This window comes from Macaca mulatta, chromosome X (assembly GCF_049350105.2).
Source record: "Macaca mulatta isolate MMU2019108-1 chromosome X, T2T-MMU8v2.0, whole genome shotgun sequence".
Taxonomy (NCBI): domain Eukaryota; kingdom Metazoa; phylum Chordata; class Mammalia; order Primates; family Cercopithecidae; genus Macaca; species Macaca mulatta.
Window position 1 is genome coordinate 124,450,070 of NC_133426.1, and position 21,460 is coordinate 124,471,529.

The window sequence follows — 21,460 nt, forward strand, 5'->3', positions numbered from 1 at the left end:
AGCTGTGTTATTTTTCCACGTAATTTCGTTAAATTGTGCATATGTAATAAAAACAAATTAAGTAGACACAAGCAAGAGTTTATGTTTTGAAAGCAACTAAACATTCTTTTCTATTTTGAGATAATCAATTTAATAAGTATTTTGCTAGATAAGAAATATTTATCTAACCATGAATGATTATCAATTTAATAAGTATTTTGCTAGACAAGAAAGATTTCTGTAACGACAAAGTTTTGTTTTATTTACTAAATTAGAAAAAAAAGACAATCTTACGGGATAGAAACATGTCAAATTTAGAAAATTCATATTTTTATTATGTCTGTGCCGTGAATCACCTACAAACAAGGAGCATTTATACAATATTCACAATCTTTTCTCAGGAAATGCCAGGCACTGAATTTTATTGAAGAAATTATAGTAGCAATTACTATAAAACGTTGTGTTATTGGCATTTATCATAAAAATATTTTTTACATATCAAACAAAATAATTATAAATAGGAAGCTAACTGAATGTAAGTGCAGAGTCTAAAGGAGAACAAGCCTAGTTCACTAACATTCATTGTCTTTTAGACTGAGAAAGGTAACATTCTAAGGAAAACAACTCACAGGGCCTGTCTTGCTAGAATTCATTGTTATATTTCACTGGTTAATTCTTACCTAATTGCCTTCCTGCTTGCCACACTATTATTGTCAAAACTCGCTGCTGGAAAAGAAAAGATAAAAGGATCACTAGTGCTAATTTTGTTCTATTTCAGTGTGTCCTTAGCATCTAACAAGGCATTAACCCTATAATATTAGCCTGAAGGAACCATTTGCTGTTTTAAAACAATGAATACCTAAACACCATAAAAACACTTAAGATGTGATTGCCCTTTCAGCTTTATTAATTTAGGCAAAATGACAGAGTAATTTATATGGTTTGCACCTGACAGGGGCAGAGTCTTTACTAATGCAGTTTACACTGAGCAGGAGATCCTCCCTCAGGCTAAGGTTGAACTTCAACCTACTGTTGAGCAGAGTGCGAAGCAAACACATGTCACCAAGTACTCTATTTCTATCAAGACAATCCCTTCAGAAATCCACATAGATGGCACACCACCCTGCAAGTGCTCAAACCTAAAGCTGAAAGAATATATGTACCCAATAAAGACTATTTGATCATCAATCAATCTAGAGACTGAAGTATTATTTTCCTGAATCTTTTGTATTTAAGATATCCCACTTTTCTAGTATGACATTACAGCAAATTTTTAAGTGCTTTATACTATATAAGATGTTATTTCTCCTAATATTGCCACAAACACTACAGTCTTCGTCATAGAGAAATCTTAAAAATGTTGGGACATTTCAACTGTCATGCAAGTTCTAAACAAACAGAAAGAAAACAAACATGGACTTTAAACCCACAAGGAAAAAAGTAAAATAGTCTTGCTGTTCAATGTTTGTAGTAAGTAAAATGTTCTCTATTGTAGCCTTCACTAGCACAGCAGTACTGCCCTATCTGTAGCATCAATGAAAGAGTTACAGCGAAGAAGCACATACACTGGGTTTAGAAAGAGACCATAAAGAGCCTTTAGATTTTTCCCACACATGCTCAATCACTATAACACATTTTTACTACTACCTAAAAGATTTCATATTGAAATTTCAGTCTTTGACAAAGTATGCAAGTCTTCAATGAAAATCACGTAATATATATTTGACAAAGCATGGTAAGTAATGATAAAACATTACAAACCAATACTGATGCTATGCAAGCATACATACAAAAAGATTTTATATCACCTATGAAGAATTCTATATTCAAAATAATACTTTAAATACTTACACATGATTTTACAGGTAAATTTCCTATATATCACAATTTATTGAGGAGTCAGAATTGAACAATTCCATTTCAATGCAAAGAGTTTAGACCCAAAAGACACAAGTAACCATTTAAACCTATGTCTGCCAGCCAAATTGTGAGAACAAATATAATGTTACTTGACACAGTAATCTAATTTAGTCTTTATCATTTTTGAAGTGAAATTATGCTATACTTAAGTATCATTTTGTGTGTAAATGTGTTGAGGAATATAGAGAAGTACTGATGAGAAAAACATGTTAAACATGATGCTTTTATTTTTGGCCAAGTGAGGTAATGAACTGTGATCTAAAACGGTCAAAAATTAAACAACATATTTAAAAACCTGATTTAACCTCCCCAAGCTAGTCTTGCTACATTTCACATAAATTTCTATCTGTGCATATTTACTTACTATTAAGTATTAATATACATATAAAGAAAAGTTAAGACCAATTCAATAATGTGGTGTTAAAATGTCAAAATAGTCTGTAACAATGTCAAAATACTCCAGCCTACCATAAGCTCTTCAAATATATTTTTCCATTCTACCTATGTGCACTACCAACAACCAATAGTCAACATGCAAGATCTATTATATTTTGTAGGTTCTATCTTCTAAATTGATTCACTCATACCATCAGGTCAAAGAGGTAAGTACTTAAAAGGAAGAAAGTGATTAACTTAAAATGTTGTGTTGAGTTGTATCTGAGCTTGTGGCTAGTATGAATTAATAAAATAGGGGCATTTATTTCACCATCTCTAAAAGTCGACAAATCAGCTACAATAAGGGCTGCAATTTGGATCTTTTGGACATTCAAATATAGCAGGAATATTAGAAACATTAAAAACCATTATTAATTTTAACCTGATTTTAGTGAGGTTTTGTTTTGTTTTTATAATAAAGTTGCTTTGGGTAAATCTTTAGTCATTTCTTGCCAGTTAAGATGCATAAAGTCAGGAAGCATCCTATTTTCTCAGATTATTTGAAAGAGCTCCATTAACTTCTCACCTCCATTAACTTGTCACCTCTATTAATTTGTGCTTTTGACAAACACAGTTTTTGAAAAACAAATATAGCTGGTTTATTTTTACAAACTAGCCTATTTTTTTTACTTCATAGAAAACAAGTGTAACACCCAAAGAGATAAAAATATCCTGGAACATAAACAGAAAGGAGCATTAAAAAATCTGAAAATAAAATGATGACAGGATTTAATTCTGAAATGGCCTCATTTTTCAGCACTTTCCAGGGAGTTGCTTCTTTTGGACTGAGAGCATAACCACACTTTCTCAGCATCTGAAAGCCTTTCAAAGAATGAGATAGATGTAATTGTGCATCTCTACCTCACATAAAACAAAAACTAAGTTAAAAAATGGCAACTCACCACAGCTCTAAATACACAATTAAACTAAGGCAGGAGAAGTTTTCCACATCTTTCCTACTGATAAATATTTTTAAAGGAACACTCAAATTTAAAACATTCTTTTCAAAAGCTTTTCTCGTACTAATATTTTCTTTTAAAAAAGATTCGGTTTTACTCCACCAAAAAGGATCATGAACAAAAAGAACATTTTATTATATCTCCTGGATTTTGCCTTTAAAGCAACACTGCACATTTAAAAAGATTTTCAAAAATTTTGAAAATTTCTAGAAAGACTTCCCAGTGCACTTCAGTACATATTTACTTAAAATACATTTTTAAAACAGACATTTGTAGAATACTTTTTCAACCCCCATAATATAAATAACTGCTCATAGAGATATAATATGCACAAATTCAAACTTACACTTGAGAACTTGAATGATAAAGCTGAGAAATATGTAATATTAAACGTATTAATATTCATACACAACTAAAGTATAAAAGTCTCAATTAAAAGACTCATTTTCTGATCCATGTTAACTCTGCTTTTAATTCATGAAAAAATAGTATAGAGGCATTGCCATATTTAACACACCACCATCAGTTTTTTAATGCCATTACACAGAATAAGTCATCCTAAGTGTTTTAGATATTCAAAAATTCAAACAAATCCAACATATGTTAAATATTAAAGTTAATTCTTTTGCAATTCCTTAGTTACGCCTTTGTACTTTCACACTGGTAATTAGATTGCCATTAAACACTTTAAATAAACATAAACTTTAGAAAAACAAAACAATGATGAAGTGTGGGCATGCCAACATCTTTAAATGTAAGCAAGCTTGAGGTTTTTAATCCTGTAGGTTTTTGGATTTTGCTGTTTGGGGGCTCCCCCGCCCCCGTTTTGCCACAAGGTAGATTCATGAATGAAATACCACTTTAATATCCTATTTTCTCTCACTTACATGTATGCTGGAGAAAGTGGAGTTGACCTGGATGTTTTAAGCACAGGAACTGGGAATTTCCAGATAGCAGGAGAGCTCGTTTTCCATTTCAATGGCATGTTGTCACCACGGTACTACAATAACAGTAAAGAGCGTTTCCATAACAGACTACCAACTAGGACTTCCATTCCACACTGTACTGACACAGCAGTGGCTGCCGCGGAGAACAAGCAAAGGATTCTGCCAGTGCCCTTAAACCGATGCTTCCAATCTGTAAAATAGGGCTGTAAGGTACCTCCTTAAATTCTTCTGTTCCCTAAAGCAATATGATGATTCTATCATTTCAACTCAACAATAGTGCCAGAAAAGCGCTGACTGCAGTATATTTTTTTTTAAGACTGCACTATGCATACCATACAATGCAGCTTTATTTAATAAAAGCAACCAGGCTTTTTTTTTTTTTTAAGCTTGCAATACCATTGTTCTACCTTAACAGGGATACTGCAGCACTGTACTATATTCTGCACCTATTAACCTGATTTCTGACCAATAGTAGCAAGAAAAAACATAGATGGGTTTCATATGAAAATGAAACAACATACCTACTCAGAATACACTTGTCATCCTCTGAACAATCTTCTTTTGAGCTGCAACAATACAAATGAGATATAAACCTCAGCATAGCCTTAGGCCACCGCTAACAGAGATCAGTGACTAAATTCAGCAGCCTGCTTTCCTCCTGTGCAAGCTCTGGCCACACAATACAAGAATGCCATTATGGGAAAAGCCCGTTTCAAAAATTCCAGTCCCTCTGTTTTCCAGCTAGGAGAAGGCAAAATGTAAGAAGAATATAAACTGCTGCAGAACTCTGCAAGCTCTTCTAGTAGCTTCTGATTCAAGTTGCTCTCATTTCCCTATTCTTATTTCCAAGCTGAGATGAGCAAAATCTCATACATTTACAACACGCTATAGTAACACAAATATCACTCTGTCTTCTGCAGCAGAGAAGTACAGAGTAGCATGATCTTAATAGCAGTACTCAGAGGGACGCTATCAACAATCTAATTCAATACTGCCCTCCCCTTCTCTCTCCTTTCCCCTCTTGTTCACCCCCCTTACTCCTCCCCTCCCTCCCCCGCAAACAGCTCACAAATTGCCTAGAGGAAAGACCAAAGCCGCTGGCCAAGCAGGTGTCCAGCAGGGACCACTCCAAAGCTCAACAGCGGGTCCGGTAACCTATAGGGATTAGCGATTGTCAAGGAGGTTCAAAAATTGAAGCTGCTGTCAAAGGCAGCTTGAGGTATTTCATGAAAGCAATGGCAAATAAAGGGTTCATCTATATTGTTTTAAAATACTGCCAGAAAACAGCATTGTAAATGCCCTGAAAGTGACTTTTAAGCTTCTGTTTAAAGCACCAAAACAAACTCACAAATTTTCTACACAATTCTAAAAAGTGAATACAGGTTAAATGAGTATTATGCTGAACTCTTTATTTATAGGCTGAAGAATTTTACTTCTGATATAGGCAATTCACGATCATAGTACCCTTCTGCTTCTACCTAAAAACAGAATTATCCATTTCCATCAATGCAAGCTTAGTAAAGGCAGACCATGATTGACATGAAAGCCACTACCTATTTTAAAAAATCACGCCGGGCGCGGTGGCTCACGCCTGTAATCCCAGCGCTTTGGGAGGCCGAGGCGGGCGGATCACAAGGTCAGGAGATCGAGACCACGGTGAAACCCCGTCTCTACTAAAAATACAAAAAATTAGCCGGGCGCGGTTGTGGGCGCCTGTAGTCCCAGCTACTCGGGAGGCTGAGGCAGGAGAATGGCGTGAACCCGGGAGGCGGAGCTTGCAGTGAGCCGAGATCGCGCCACTGCACTCCAGCCTGGGCGACAGAGCGAGACTCCGTCTCAAAAAAAAAAAAAAAAAAAAAAAAAAAAAAAAAAATCACTGCAGGGACAAAGAGCTCATATTTACTTTCAAGCCTGTATCCAAACAATAAACTCATGCTTCCAACTTAAATAGTCGGCTTTTGGATACTCTTTCCAAATTATTCCTAGTTTTTAAAGATTGAGATTTAGTCCCCAAAGAGGCTTTTTCATCTGCATTTTAGAAACACACATGAATGTTTCTATAGTAAGGAACTATTTTCAAAAATTCCAAAATACCAAATTTAATATATGAGAAATACAGCATGAAGTCAGCTAATGTAATCACAAACACCTTCCTTTTAAGATACAGACCAATATCAAGGCAAAAAGACAAACTACTATTTTCCTGTGAAGCACAAAACATATATGTACATGCAGTATGTACATATACACACACATACATACATATATGGAAAGAGAAAGCGTACTTTGAAAGACTGACAAGTAATATATGAACTTTGTAAATATTAAAATTATGTCAACCATCATTACCTTACATACAATTTTTATTCAACCTATCATACAAAAGAAACAGCCCTCAAAAACCCAGTCAAGCAATTTAAAGGGTTGAATTATATGTCCAACTCCTTTTAGTACTCGCACACAAAACGGACTCATAGAAATTGTCAAAGGAATCAGAAAAAGGAATATTTATCAATGCGTTAGTGGCCAAAATATATTTAAAAGTTTTTTTAACCTGCCACTAATATGCATAAATTATAGTCAATATTTTACATTAGAAGGCTTTCTGCAATAATCCTTAATGGTTATATAGCAGAAAGCCCTCAGGTATAATCAGCACGGGCAACTTGTTTGAAATCCAAAGAAGGAGAAATACATACACACACACGCACGCACACACACAGCCACACACACGTATGAACACATCAAGTTTGAAATGTCTTACTCCGCAGTGAGTTTCAAACAAATTTTCAAAACCCGAAGCATTTGCAAACATTTAAAAATATAAAACATAAAGCAGCTATATATTATGTAGTAAGGAGGTGATGTTTTAGAAAAGAAATTCAATCATTTTCCAGCTTATGAATCTTTTTGTTTGCTTGCTTTTTTGAGATGGAGTCTCCCTCTGTCACCCAGGCTGGAGTGCAGTGGCACAATCCAGGCTCACTGCAACCTCTGCCTTTCAGGTTGCAGCAATTCTCCTGCCTCAGCCTCTTGAGGAGCTGGGATTAGATGCACCTGCCACCATGCCTGGCTAATTTTTGTATTTTCAGTAGAGACAAGGTTTCACCATATTGGTCAGGCTGGTCTCGAACTCTTGACCTCAGGTGATCCACCCGCCTTGGCCTCCCAAAGTGCCAGGATTAAAGGCGTGAGCCACCGTGGCCGCCCTACTTCACCTTCTGAGAATAAAGATCCAAAAACCTGTGTAAAAACATGGTAGTGAAGTGTTTCCAGCAGTTTATCTGTCTATGAAGGCTTCTCAAACATTGATGAGTGGAAAACAGGCAAGTTAAGGTCGAGTTTTCCAAATTCCCAAAAAGGGAACCACCACAAACAAGTGAAGATCACTTTATTGTAAAGATTATTCTTCTACAAGAATATTCTTCTATAAGTTATTATTCTTCTATAAACAATCAACTGATTCAAAAAAACCAACATATTTTTGTCTAATTTCATTAGGCTCCAAAGAAACTATCTAATACCACGAATCTTCTATGTCAATTTTCAGTCTAGATTCCTTGCAGACTTAATATTTAATATTTGTTTCTGTGGTACTCCAATAATTTTATTATTTGTTCAGAGTGAAAAGAAAGTATGGCTGCCTCCCTACACCCATCCTCAGCACTCTAAAACACCTAAAACCCTAAAAGCATTATATCTGATGGTGGAGATGTATACATATTCAGTTCTTACTTTTCCTTTAATAAATTATTAAGTCACTTATAATTACCTCTCATGAGCAAACAACTATTATGCCAAAGTCCTTAAAAATAATCCCTTTAGGCCGGGCGTGGTGGCTCACACCTGTAATCCCAGCACTTTGGGAGGACGAGGTGGGCAGATCACGAGGTCAGGAGATCAAGACTATCCTGGCTAACACAGTGAAACCCCATCTCCACTAAAAGTACAAAAAATTAGTCGTGTGTGGTGGCAGGTGCCTATAGTCCCAGCTACTTGGGAGGCTGAGGCAGGACAATTGTGTGAACCCGGGAGGCGGAGCTTGCAGTGAGCCGAGATCGTGCCTCTGCACTCCAGCCTGGACGACAGAGTGGGACTCTGTCTCAAAAAATAATAATAATAATAATCCCTTTAATCAGAAATACAGTTCATGAACAATACTTTACACTATTAATTCACTTAACAACACTATTCCTCACATATCATTTAGAAATAAACTTCAGCCAGGTAAAATCATCCCAATTACGAGTTGGCAGCATCCAAACAAATCAGATGTTACTACCCTGGTGGAGAATCCAGTCATAACTATGGAGTGCAATTATAATTCCCATTACATTCTAGAACTAAAAATATGTTCACCTATGGAATGAACAAAAATGATTAAACACATATTTTAAATATAATTTTATGCAGGCCCAGTGTCCCACTACTTTAATATTTAGAATAGCAAATGTCAAAAAACCCTTGGTCACATCATAGGAAACACTTATTTTGATTACAGAACACTTGGTTTCTATTATGTACAATTGCATAAAACAGGAGAGAAAGACATCATACATAAAAGCTCTTCAACACATTTTATGAACATTAATCAGTTAAAAAATACCTGTGACATGCATAGCTCAGAGATGTAACAAACAAAGGACAATGATGGGTCTTGGCCAAAGCTACAAAAAGAGCCAACTCTTAGAATGTAAAAGGAGAAGATTTTTTGAAATTTTAGGACTCTAAGAATTCATTTTTCTCAGTACCCTTATTGCATAAATGAAAACACTGAAACCCAGAGACGCTAACTTGCCCAATGTTGTATCACAAGCTAGCAGCAAAAGAGGAACTAGAAACCAAATTTCAATCTCCTAGTACAGGACTCTTGTAGAATCCCTACTGTTCTTCCCAATGAGACCATTCCACAAGATGCATGTTTCTATTTGAAGTGAACCACATTCTATAAATGTCTCAACGTATTCTAAAGAAACAGGACTACAAAGAGATATCAACTCTTCCAATTCTATGTTCAATGAAAAATAGAAGTGGGAGAAAAATACCATAAAAGAAAAGCTGTGCATGAAGAACCATTTCCAAAATCTTAATTCCAGAAGATGTTTAAGAATGTTCAGGGCCGGGCGCGGTGGCTCAAGCCTGTAATCCCAGCACTTTGGGAGGCCGAGACGGGCGGATCACGAGGTCAGGAGTTTGAGACCATCCTGGCTAACACGGTGAAACCCCGTCTCTACTAAAAAATACAAAAAACTAGCCGGGCGAGGTGGTGGGCGCCTGTAGTCCCGGCTACTCGGGAGGCTGAGGCAGGAGAATGGCGTAAAAACCCGGGAGGCGGAGCTTGCAGTGAGCTGAGATCCGGCCACTGCACTCCACCCTGGGCGACATAGCAAGACTCCGTCTCAAAAAAAAAAAAAAAAAAAAAAAAAAAAAAAAAAAAAAAAAAAAAAGAATGTTCAGGAAAAAAAAGTAAGTATAACTTAAGCAGTCACGGTATGAGAGAAAAGGTAAATATATTGCCAATACTCTGATATTTTTTCTCAGTGTAAATGTTCCTAAATAATTTTATAGCAAAACTTAATTTGCTAACTGACTGCTACAATTTGTACCACCTCACCAAATGAACTAACATATCGTGTTTCTAATCTCTTGCTCCATTTTTTTCCTGATGTCCCCTAAGAAATTACCTACTTTTTCGTGCAAGTTTTGGTTAATCCTGTGGTAGGTACAGCTAAAGACTAATAGCCCTAGTCAGAGTTTGTATGAACAGGCACTGTGTAATCTTTTCAGTTCTGAAATGTCTCTTCAGATTAATCTAAAATATCCATGTTATTCACAATGCTCAGACAAGACTGCAGATCATGCCAAACTGTGTACTTTGTTTATGTTCCACCAATCAGTAAAAGTACTTGGATGGCAACCAAATAGGACTGTTAAACCCTTTAAAACACACAAAAAATTCTGGAGAGCAGAGCAAAATTCTTGATACATTAAGGGTTCCTTCTTACAGGAAATAAAATTGTTCACATTCATGGCTATGTACACTTATACAGTTACATGCATGTGTGTTTGTGTGTATCTTTTATACACATATACGACTATATATTCGTGCATGTGTGTGTCTCCTTTGTTTCAGGAAATCATCAGATATATTAAAAATTTCTTACTAGATACTCAGATATGTAGCCTTGCCACAATAAAAAATGGAAAATCCCAGATATTTCTCAAAGACAACTACACTGGAAAGTTTTACATTGGAAATTTCCTTAACAGAACTATGTGAAACCTAGTAGGCCAACAAAGAATCTACAAAGACATCCCCTTTTGTAGCTATGACTATGCCTTGGATTTATATCAAAGGTATCAAACAATATAAATTAGTCAAAATCATCAAACAATACAAACAATGCTATGCAGGCACACACTCATGTATATGCACAGAGAATTCCTCACACCATGATGGCGTAAGCAATGTGAAGGGCAGTATTCTTCCTATCTGTAACATTTCCATAGGATAAGAAGATAAATATCCCTTATCTTATTAAGATAAATAAATAAATATTTATTTATTTATTTCCATGTTGAGCAGAGAGAAAACAGCAATAAGAGATGCTGGTGTGTTGAAAAGGCAGGAACACTAGGTAATGGGTCCAAAGGAGAAGACAATAGGGGTGAGGAAGGTAATGACTGGCTGTAAGGGGAAAGGAAAGCCAGAGTGGTAGTAATTGCTGAAATTTACATAATACTTTTTATAGTTGGGTGTCAGATGAAAGAGGTTATGGGGCTAAGACAGGAACTGGGGCAAGTGGGCAAAAATACAGAGACTGAGCAGAGCACAAAGATCCAGTTGTTGGGGGCCCAATGATCCACAGATTCTGACTACCTTTACTCTTTCACTAAGGCTGAAAAAAGGAGTAACACTGAATGGGAAATTCAGAAGTTCTTGCCCTTCCTTCTTCATTTTGTTTTCTGGCACTATCTATACTCTTTATGGCTTTTCTTTCTTTCTTTCTTTTTATTTTTCCTACCCGTGTATGCTTCAAAGTATTCCCATCTGTTTATTTAAAAAATGCTTTAAACTCCAAACCAGGATGTTTGTGTATGCTTGGGGTTGTGGTAGTGGAAACCAATGGTTTTTATTTTATTTTATTTTATTTATTTATTTATTTTTGAGACAGAGTCTCATTCTGTAGCCCAGGCTGGAGTGCAGTGACACGATCTTGGCTCACTGCAACTTCCGCCTCCTAGGTTCAAGCAATTCTCCTGCCTCAAACTCCCGAATAGCTGGGATTACAGGCATGCGCCACCACGCCTGGCTAATTTTTTGTATTTTTAACAGAGATGGGTTTTTATCATGTTGGCCAGGCTGGTCTTGAACTCCTGGCCTCAAGTGATCCACCTACCTCGACCTCTCAAATTGGTGGGATTACAGCCTTGAGCCACTGCACCTGGCAAATCAATGGTTTTTAAATATATATACTATTTACTATTTACATATGTGATTTTAGATTGCCTTTTTTAAACTGTTTGATAAGAGCAATACAGAGAGACAATTTATCATCATCAGTAGGGGTAATATATCCAATTCTCCAAAAAGATGCCATGCTATTACCACACCCTGTGCTATAGACATTTTACTTCATCTGCCCAGGATGTCTTTCCCAAATTCCTATGTGTCCCTCAAGAAGGAATCCCTAAATCTTTGTATCTTCCTAATCAAGCACCATTCCTGGCCCATTGGAAAGCACTCAATAAGTATTTGTTGAGTAAACTGAAAGGGAAATTTATAAGCAGAAGAGTGAAAATCAGAATTATATATTGAAGCCAGAATATATCCTGAAGGATTTTTAAAACACTTGTTAAACCTGCTATTACCACAAGCAGAAGAGGGATATTTATCTGTTAATTTGATAATTGTAGGCTATAATCTCCTTAAAATGAAAAAATATATAGAAATATACTATCTTATTAAAAATAAGCATTATTGAAGGAAATCGTCCAGAATATACATATACTTTCTTAAATAAATCATTCCAATAAGAAAAACTCTATCACCTGAAATAGTGATCACTCACCTGTTTAATCATCTCTCAGCAACTTCCTAAGCATCTCCTCAAACTACTTTGAGTAAATAAAATAGTCAAGCCATTGTTAGCTTTTCTGATTGAATCTGTAAACTTATCAAAATAAAAAGCCACTTAAAATGTACAGTGCAACTGAACAATTAAGAATATGGCACTAGTGAATGAAAATACATTCATATGAAGCTTTCCAAATAGTTTCACTTATTTGTTTTAATTTTGGTAGCATCAAATATGGAAGCAAGACTGCCAAAGTGGCATGAAGACGACATAAGGAATACTGAAAGCTTTATATTTGTAAATCCTGCACTATTTTGGTAAGAAAAAAACAATTTCTAACAATGTTTATTTATGATGGTTGAAAAATTTTTCAGTAATAAGCACATCACCTACCAAATCTCAAAAGACATGCCAGTTAAACAAATTCAACATTTGCCATGTTCTATATGATTTCAGAAATATCTATACTTTTATAAAAATCTGAATTTCTGAAAGATCTTTAGAAGAGTATATTTTCTTCAACATCCCAATTTTAAATTAATGAAATAATGCTATTACCTTGAAAAATGTATATTTACATCCAAAAAGTTATTATAACATTCACACGTGCATCATAAATGTTATAACCCAAAATGAGGTTAGAAGATTACCTGGTTATCCAATCTCTTCCTCTTCCTATTTATAAATATCGTTTAAAAATACTGATAGAGTAGTCAAAATAACATTTTGCTAACCAGCAGCACTTTCACAGAAAGCTAATCCTAATGACTAATTAAGACTATTTAACACTATTTAAATTTTCTATAAGAGCTGTTTATATTCAATTGCTTTAATTTTTTACCATTTCATAGACTTAATCATTAAAACTGAATTTCCTATACATATATCCACAGAAACTATTGTTGTCTAAAAATAAAAGGTTTTGACCAAATAATGAATGAGAAAATCTTACACTTCATAAAAGGCTCAATTTCAAACTTGAACCTTGTGACCCATTGCCATAACATGAAACCCAACAGTTTTCTTAAAGATATCCTATGGTCACGTTATTTGCCCACTATGGCACTATCCAAGAGACTTAGCAACCTGGCCAATACCTCTGTTTTCATGACTATTTCCAGATCCTTTTCATTTTCCAATTTAGAATTCTTCTCTTTAGTGATTTTAAATTCTACAAACAAGTAAAGAGTACAGAGACAGTTATACTGAAAGATGCCAAGTGTATGGTCATAGGTCTAAATTGTAGACTCTAGCTGAAAAGTGTGTAATATAAAATTGCTATGCCTGCAAACAGAAATTCAATTAAAATCCTATGATGTACAACATCATTAGCACATGCCACATCAAGTGTTTATGTGTTGTAAAATAATCACAGCTTGTTTTGGCATTAGGTTTAGCTTTATTATTTGGATGCAATGGCTATCCAATAAAAGGGAAATCGTTTCTTTTCCTTTATCTCATGGTCTGTTACTAACTAAAGTAAATTCCATTTTGAATAAAAACAGAATTCATCTTCTAGGCTGAATCTAGATTTAAGCTAGAGGTAATCTAAATCTGGGTTTCCTGACTTCCTTTCTATGTCTGTTTACTTCAACTAATAATCAGAACCACTTCATGTCTTCAAAATCAAATATATGTTTTAAATAATCAGTTACTTCTCATGGAATTCTGAAGCTACATAACACTGAGTAAAATACATTTTCCCTTTAGCTAGCATATATTTATTCATTAATTCCTTATTCAGCTTGATTTAAGTCAGAGACACTTGAGCATTTTTATGAGTCTCCCACTACAGGGTCTAACCATTTGTTTAAATTTCTATGATATTGTTCAGAAATTAAACAAAAATATTTATGTTTAGGGGTTTCTAGAAATACCGATTTTTCATATTCAGATTTGTAAAGCACAGAACAACATAACATGTATTCCAAAAAGGGTGAAGAGGCAAGATCAAGCTTGAATGGATACTCTAAACAGGGAAAAAGTACATTTATTAATTAGGACCACACTTTCACATCTGTCAACTAAAATGCATTTATTTCAACTGAAAACTTCTTAGTATATTAACCATTACTGACAGTGCAAGATAATCTCCATAACTTCACAAATGAAATCAATCAACTTACTCTGCCTAGCCCAAAACCCCTAGAAAGGAGATACATGCTGAATGAGTTATTTCAGTCATCAATAAGTATCAAGAACTTATGACTTTGCTAGATGTTACAAATATACAAAAGAACACATGTTCCCTGGCCACAAGACCATTATAATCTAATCAGGCAGACTAGATATACACATAGGAAACACAAATTAGTGTAAATACATTGTTACAGTAAACCCATAACTACCAGAACCCTGAATAGCCTAGTTTTCTATACAGTTTTTTAAATTACTTTACAGTAAAAACAACTGGGAGAGGTTATTAAAATATCAAAACTCACTTATTTTTCACCTTTTGGCAGAAATCTTTCTGCCCCTCATGTCTAAAATATACACAAACCTTTATAAAATACGTCAAAGTACCACAATTAACAGTAGCTATTGTGACATGCTTCAGATGTACATACAGCAATGTGTGCAAATAATATCTGTCATTCATCACTCTGGCTTGCCCCTTGCTTCCCACTGCCATGGTTAATATGGTTTTACATGGAACACAGAAGTTGCTGAGAGAAAAATGGCTCTTTTCTTTATGCTGCAATACATATACCAAAAGAAAAGTTGTTTACCTTTAAGGCAGATGTGCTTAAACATTAGTGTGCATAAGAATCACATGAGGTGATTATTTAAAATGTAGATATCTGGAGGTGGGGCCCAGTACTCTGCATTCTCAACAAGTACTACAGCCGGTTATCACACCAGGTCTACTAAACTATTAGAGAAACACTGCTTTAAAGTCAAGGTTGCTAACCCCTGCTGAATATCCCTTAGCTATAGTAAGATTGTTTTCTTTCTCAGTCCCTGGCCTTCCTTAGCATATGAACACTGGCTGCTCAACACCAGTTGTCATAGCACACTGTACAGCCATTATCTTGCCCTCCCACATTCCAGATCTTTCTAGGTCTGGGAGAGTCTGAAAGTAAGGTCTCCAGCTGGCAGACAGATAGGCGCAGAGGCAGACAGACAGATGCAAAGTGGGAAACTGAGAGGTACAACAATTAGAAAACAAATTATCTTGATTGTGTAATACAGATTAAAAAGTTAAAAACTTATTTCAAACTTTTTTCATGAGGAAGAACGCAGAAGAGGACAGAGCTAGTCATCTGTGGTCCAACTGCAGCTGTGTCCCTGATTAGCTTTCTGACCTCCAGTGTTATCTTCCCCCATCTGTAAAATAGGGAAAATGCTGCTTTCCTTGCCCATCTCACAGTGTTTTCATGAAAACCAAAGTAATTCATATTTGTGAAAGCATGTTGGAAAATATAAGGCACAATACAATGATGTGTGGCATTTTTAACAGCATGATTTACATATTTTTTTTCTAATAAACACAGTGCCCTAGACATTACTGTAACTATACTTGATAACTGTCTTCTAGTATTCTCAGGGTCTTTTGTGAAAACAAATTCGCATTGGAAAAAAAAAAAAAGATGAGGAAAAATGCAGACCCCTGGACATACCCTGAAGTCGATTTTTTGAATATATCCTTGAAATCGGCTTGTTTTAATGACAATTGCCTCCGTCTCCTGAAAGTGGAGTGCAAAAAGAAACCTGGTTAATTGTGGTTTTATTATATTTAGTTCAAATTTTTCAAAGCATACCCCGACAGCATTTTACCTGTAAATTAATAAACCATATGTATAAATCCTGAACAGTTAAAACCACACAGAACGATTTTAAACTACGTAAATTAACTTTTAAAAACCCTTAACTAGAAAGCCATAACATTCTATTTATTTTTAGAAGCTTTCTTAATGTCTCAGAAAGTCTGGAATAAAGATTGGCATTAAGTATAACAATTATTGGCAGTTGATCTAAAATACTAAACTAGCCAAATTAGGACACAAGGAGACAATTCTCCAGTAAATATATACTCGCCCCTTGGAATAATTTGTCATTTTGTAGCTTTTTAAGCCTAAAGGTCAATTATTTGCTGATATACTGCTTTGCCATAAAACCCTGAAAGCAAATGACACATATTACAAGCTTTCAGAGAACAGATGGCTAATGTTCTTCTAGGTTCATTTACTACCAATTTTTTTTATTTTCATACTGCTTGTAATTAATAAAAAACATATAAATAGATATACTGTCTCCTAACCAGAAGATGTGGTTTTTGTTAAGTTCTATCATATATCTAGCTCTTTTGGGCTAATACAAAAATTAGCATTGGATAGACATACTTCTGGTGCTGCCTCAGGAATCCAGTTTTAAAAATAGAGACTACTACAGAAGCACTGCAGTATAGGCTGTTGACAGTCAACTCTCTTTAAAAATTAAAGTATGCTGGCAGATGTTTGATGAGCTCTAATAAAAATTTCACTTATTTCCATTTATTTCATTTATGTTGTTATCAGCATATAGAAAGTAAGCATTAGCCTTATCTCACGTTTTTTTCAAAATAAACTGTCTTGATTTTTTTCTGGGTCATCTCACAAGCACTATTGCATTATTAAATCCATAACTATATCAAAGTCATAGTTTAACAATATCTTTAGAAAGACCTTGACAAAGACCTTATCCAAAATGTGATACTAAATCTAATGACTTCCTATGAAGAAAGGTAGGTGGAAAATATTTTATTTCTTTTTTGGAATGATAAATTCAAAACAGCATCTCCTTAATGACAGTACTATTTGAAAGTATACTTTTAAAATGCTATACACATAAACATTATTGTTGAATGACAAAAAGCTGTAATAGGTCAAATTCATATCTGTCATGTTTTACAATTACGCCTTACCAAAAAATAACAATTATATTATTTCTTTGCTTAAAAACGCATCAAATTGTCTTTAAATACAGCTTATTTTATATCCCTATTAATATTATTCCTTTTCCTTGTGCATTTAAAAAAATCTGGTATGCCACCTTCTGGCAACTGAGTGAAATTATGTATTTCTACATAAGTCACTATTCTTTATTTTAACTTTTTAAATATATGTATATAGAGATATTTCTTACCTGCATTACATTTAAGCTATATAAATAAATCTATAACACAGTCTGAAGTAAAATAAAATTCCCTTAGAAATCTTATTCAAAATCAAGCTTTGTACATGCTTCCTATGATTTTTGCATGGTTACCAATATGTCTCCTGAATTCTACAATACATCTAAAATTGATTTTTGTATATCGCTTCACAGCCACATATGGAAATAACAGGCTTGCTATTTTAATGAACAAGTAACAGCAGTAAATAAAGGAAAAGAAAGATCTCTTACCAATAAGCCCATTTTTCTCTTAAGGTTTGAACTCTCATCATTTGTCATGTTCTTGTGGATCCCTCTCTCATCAAATTCTCTGGAGTTTTAAAGTTAAGAGCTGTGATGCACAGCTAGGCTCTGCTACATAGTAGCGCACCCCAGTGCATCTGCCTGGTATAACACTTCAGTTGTAGCTCCCAAAAGCAGAAACAGGCTTTATATATATATATTTTTTTAAAAAATCCTATGTACTGTATACCTTCCCTTGATAGGAAATTGTAGTCAGTGTAGTTGAACTATTTATATTTCATATCTAAACTGCTGGCCAGATATGAAAATGAGAAGCACACATATCTTGAGCTTAGTTCCGGTAAGCTGAACAGGAACAAAGTGTTCATCTTTGGAGCAAAGGTGGAATGAGACAAATACTAACACCAGGAAGTCTGACTTAGAAAAAAAAATGTTTACCTGAAAGTAACCTTACTTTTTTAAGGGTCACTATCCTGCTACTTGTTATATTATCTTAATTTTTTATTATCTTTAATTCTTACCTCTCTCTTGCCCATAGTTGCCAGTCATTAAGTCCTATCTTTTTTTTCTTTATCAATCTCCCAGGAATCTAGCCCCTATCTTTTTTAAACAAAGGAGCTACTTCAAAAAATATATATAACTCATCTCCCTGCATTGCCCATCTTCAATCTGTCAATCCCATTCCATCTAGATCACTTTTTAAAAATAAAACTACACGTGATGTAAAGTAAATGATCACTGAATATTTTTCAGTATGTATTTATTGATTTGGCTACATGTTAGGTACTATATTGGTGGTATGGATGTAAAGGTGAACCAGACACAATCCCTGGCCCTCAGGAAGCTCATAAGCTGAGTGAGGGAAGCAGGCATGTATTCTGACGACACAAAATATAGTGTAGAAGCTTTAGTGATATAAGCCTAGCATTCTACAGCAGCAGAGGTATAACAAAAATTCCGTTGCAACTGAGGCTGAAGAATGAAGCATACATCAAGTAAACTCTAGAAGAAATAGCCTGTGCAAAGAAAGAAACATGTGAAGGAGGACAACATGTTGGAGGGATCAGCAAGTTCTTCGATATGACTGGAAAGAATTCAATATTACTGAAAAGTGGGTACATAGTGTTGAGTGGAGTATATTTTAAGGGATGCAGAAACCACATTACAGAAGACCATGCATGCCAGAAAACAGGTTTGGGTTTTATCCTGTGGGCTATGAGAAACAATCTGTTGAATGAGTAGATCAATCAAATAATTAATCAAGTAACTAAGCCTAGCACTAAGAACTCAGTACAAACCGGCCAACCTACTCTTCTAGTTTACTGTAGTAAATCATAACACCAACTTCCAGTTCTCTATCTCAAAAGCTTTCTTTGTTCTTTCTCATCTTTGCTCCAGAGGTCCCTCTTGCATGAAATCTCTTCCCCACTCCACTTTTCTGAACTCAACCCATTCTTCCAGATCCAGCTCAAATTCCATTTGTTTCTGTGATACCTTCCATGGCAATTTGAGTCTATGGTTTTAAAAATATTATTTCATCACAGGGACCAGAAACCATGCATTCTTGCTAAAGTTTAGCACTCAGTGTTGAAGAAATCTTTTTGATCCTTTGCCCACAAAATAAAAGAGGATGGTGAGAAAATCACACTAAGGCAAAGGTCAGAGCCTCAGGTTAAGTAAGCAGGTCCCTGAAAGCCCACCTCCCAGACTTCATAGTGCACACTAATCTTAGTAACTTCCTTCACCACTCTGAGCCTGAAAAGGAATTGTGAAGAGAGATGGACCTGTATTGGGCAGCAGCTCTAAATTACTATGCAACATTGCTGGCTGTATACCTCACAGCCCTGGTTCAAAAATTCCAAGGAATCGATGAGAAAGGGATACCGACAGAAGAGCTGAATGATGGAGCTGTGACCTTTGGAAAAATAGAGCGGTAAGTGGACAGAAATTGTGATTGTGCTTTACTACTCATAGTAAACCAAGATAATTCACCTAAAGATCCATATAATAAACAAAGAATTCATGAAGATCTCGAAAAGAGATGAGTGGGTGAGTGTAGGTGCTTGGGTATAGAAGGTTTAGAATCTCCAAGGGTGAGCTTCAATAGGGGGAAATCCAAGTGTAAGAAAGGGGTGTTTCAAAAAGGGTTAACAATGTTAGCCAGGAGACTGGGATAAGAAACTATCAGAGAAACAGGTCCTTGGGGGTAAATATTTAGTATTCTCTCTCTGTGGAACCACATTCCATTATGCTCAGTGTCAAATACCCAGTAAGTACGCAAGCTTTCGTTGATTTTGGCACTTAACATTCAGCTTTGTCTCATCGTTTTTATTTATGCACAATCTCTTAGATTTATGCAATGATGCAAAAACCATGGTGCTTTCTTTTATGTAGACAAAATCTTTCCATCTTAGTCAACCATTTTATGTTAAAATGGATTAAAAGATTCTGCCAATAATTTCAAAAAGTAGTTAACACTTAAAAATATTCTCTCAATGACTTAAAGAATTCCCAGATAAAAGCTGTCTACGCCTTCCTCCGTTTTTCTTGAGTGAAAAAACTGACCAGTTGTCTTTCCACTAACTTATAAGGAAAAAAAGCAAGTACAGAATAAGAGGAGAATGTGAGTTGGTGAATGTGCCACATTTTCCAAATAATCTTCAAAAACGGGCAGTACTTGGGGGACATTAAAATGATTTAATCAATAGCATCTTCAGAAGAATGGTTTTAAACTGGGTATCAATGGCACCATAGATTTCAAAACAAAGAGAAAATAAGCCAGATCATTTCTTCATTTAGTTTTGTGAAAAACAGACAAATTGACAGATTATTTCCTTAGGGCCTGCTAGAAAAATCTCAACAACCATTTTATATTATATTTTGACTAGAATAGGTGTTTTATCCAAATTCACATAACTAGTTCATCCCTAAGTTGCAAAGGCAGAAAGGCGGGGAGGGGTAACTACCTCTTGGAAGTCCACAAGTGTCATATAATATTAGTGATTATGATGACAGGGTCAATACTAGTCTAGTATAAATAATTCAGTTACATTCCATTTAAAATACCATTGTGTTATCTCATCCACAGCAGTACTCTTTCCCTTTCTTCTGATGTATGTAAGATGGTTCAGAGCAGGATGACTTAAGTGGTTTACAGAATCTTCTGTCCTGCTGAAATATCCATAGTGATAGATTTTGAGAACCACTGATCTAAAGAAGGGTTAGCCAGGGGTATTTATATTGGGAGCAATTGCTCATACTCCTATAGTCTAGAAGTTCATATTTCAAGTGATTTATCAGATTTCAGTAGATTACCACTCAATCTAATGTGGGAGATGGGGGTCAAAGGAAATAAAATGAATGGAAATGTCATTTTCTGCTACTAATAACTGCTGCCTGCATTGTCACTGAATTAGGAAAAATGGCAAAGAAGGCAGAAGGCCAAAGTCTCATAACCTCCCAATCCTAATTGAATGAATCAGAACCCTCTTATACATTTCTAAAATGGAATAAAACTCGTGTCCTACCACCAAATGGAACCATAAATGATAGACAGTAACTCATTAGTAATTCAAACTACTTAATGGGTATGAATTATTCAAGATTGACTATGAAATATACCAACTTATATTTTACTCACCTAAATCTTAAATCAATTGCTATTTAATAGTTATACTGAGAATTTAAAAGAGCCAAGATATACATGCCAGAACATTAGGAAGTTTAAAATTTTTATCATGTTAGT

At 35.1% G+C, this 21,460-nt stretch overlaps 1 protein-coding gene across 21 annotated transcripts in view; it reads right to left on the reverse strand.

The window, feature by feature from the left end:
* The window catches only part of KLHL13 (kelch like family member 13), a 424,794-nt gene that overhangs the window by 65,542 nt on the left and 337,792 nt on the right, over positions 1-21,460 (reverse strand). For 6 of the 21 annotated variants that reach the window (XM_077989506.1, XM_077989505.1, XM_077989504.1 and 3 more), the window contains one exon: positions 15,939-16,004. The exons of 8 other annotated variants lie outside the window; for them this stretch is intronic. Coding sequence is in view for 10 of the 13 variants with exons in the window: in XM_015128064.3 (XP_014983550.1) it covers positions 15,939-16,004 (66 nt within the window). In the remaining 3 variants the exon portion in view is untranslated. Of the gene's footprint in view, positions 1-659; positions 706-1,830; positions 1,916-4,180; positions 4,388-4,761; positions 5,275-5,309; positions 5,440-15,938; positions 16,005-17,703; positions 17,793-21,460 lie in introns of those variants that run through there. 7 more of the 21 variants (XM_077989499.1, XM_015128065.3, XM_015128067.3 and 4 more) reach the window with 7 other exon arrangements.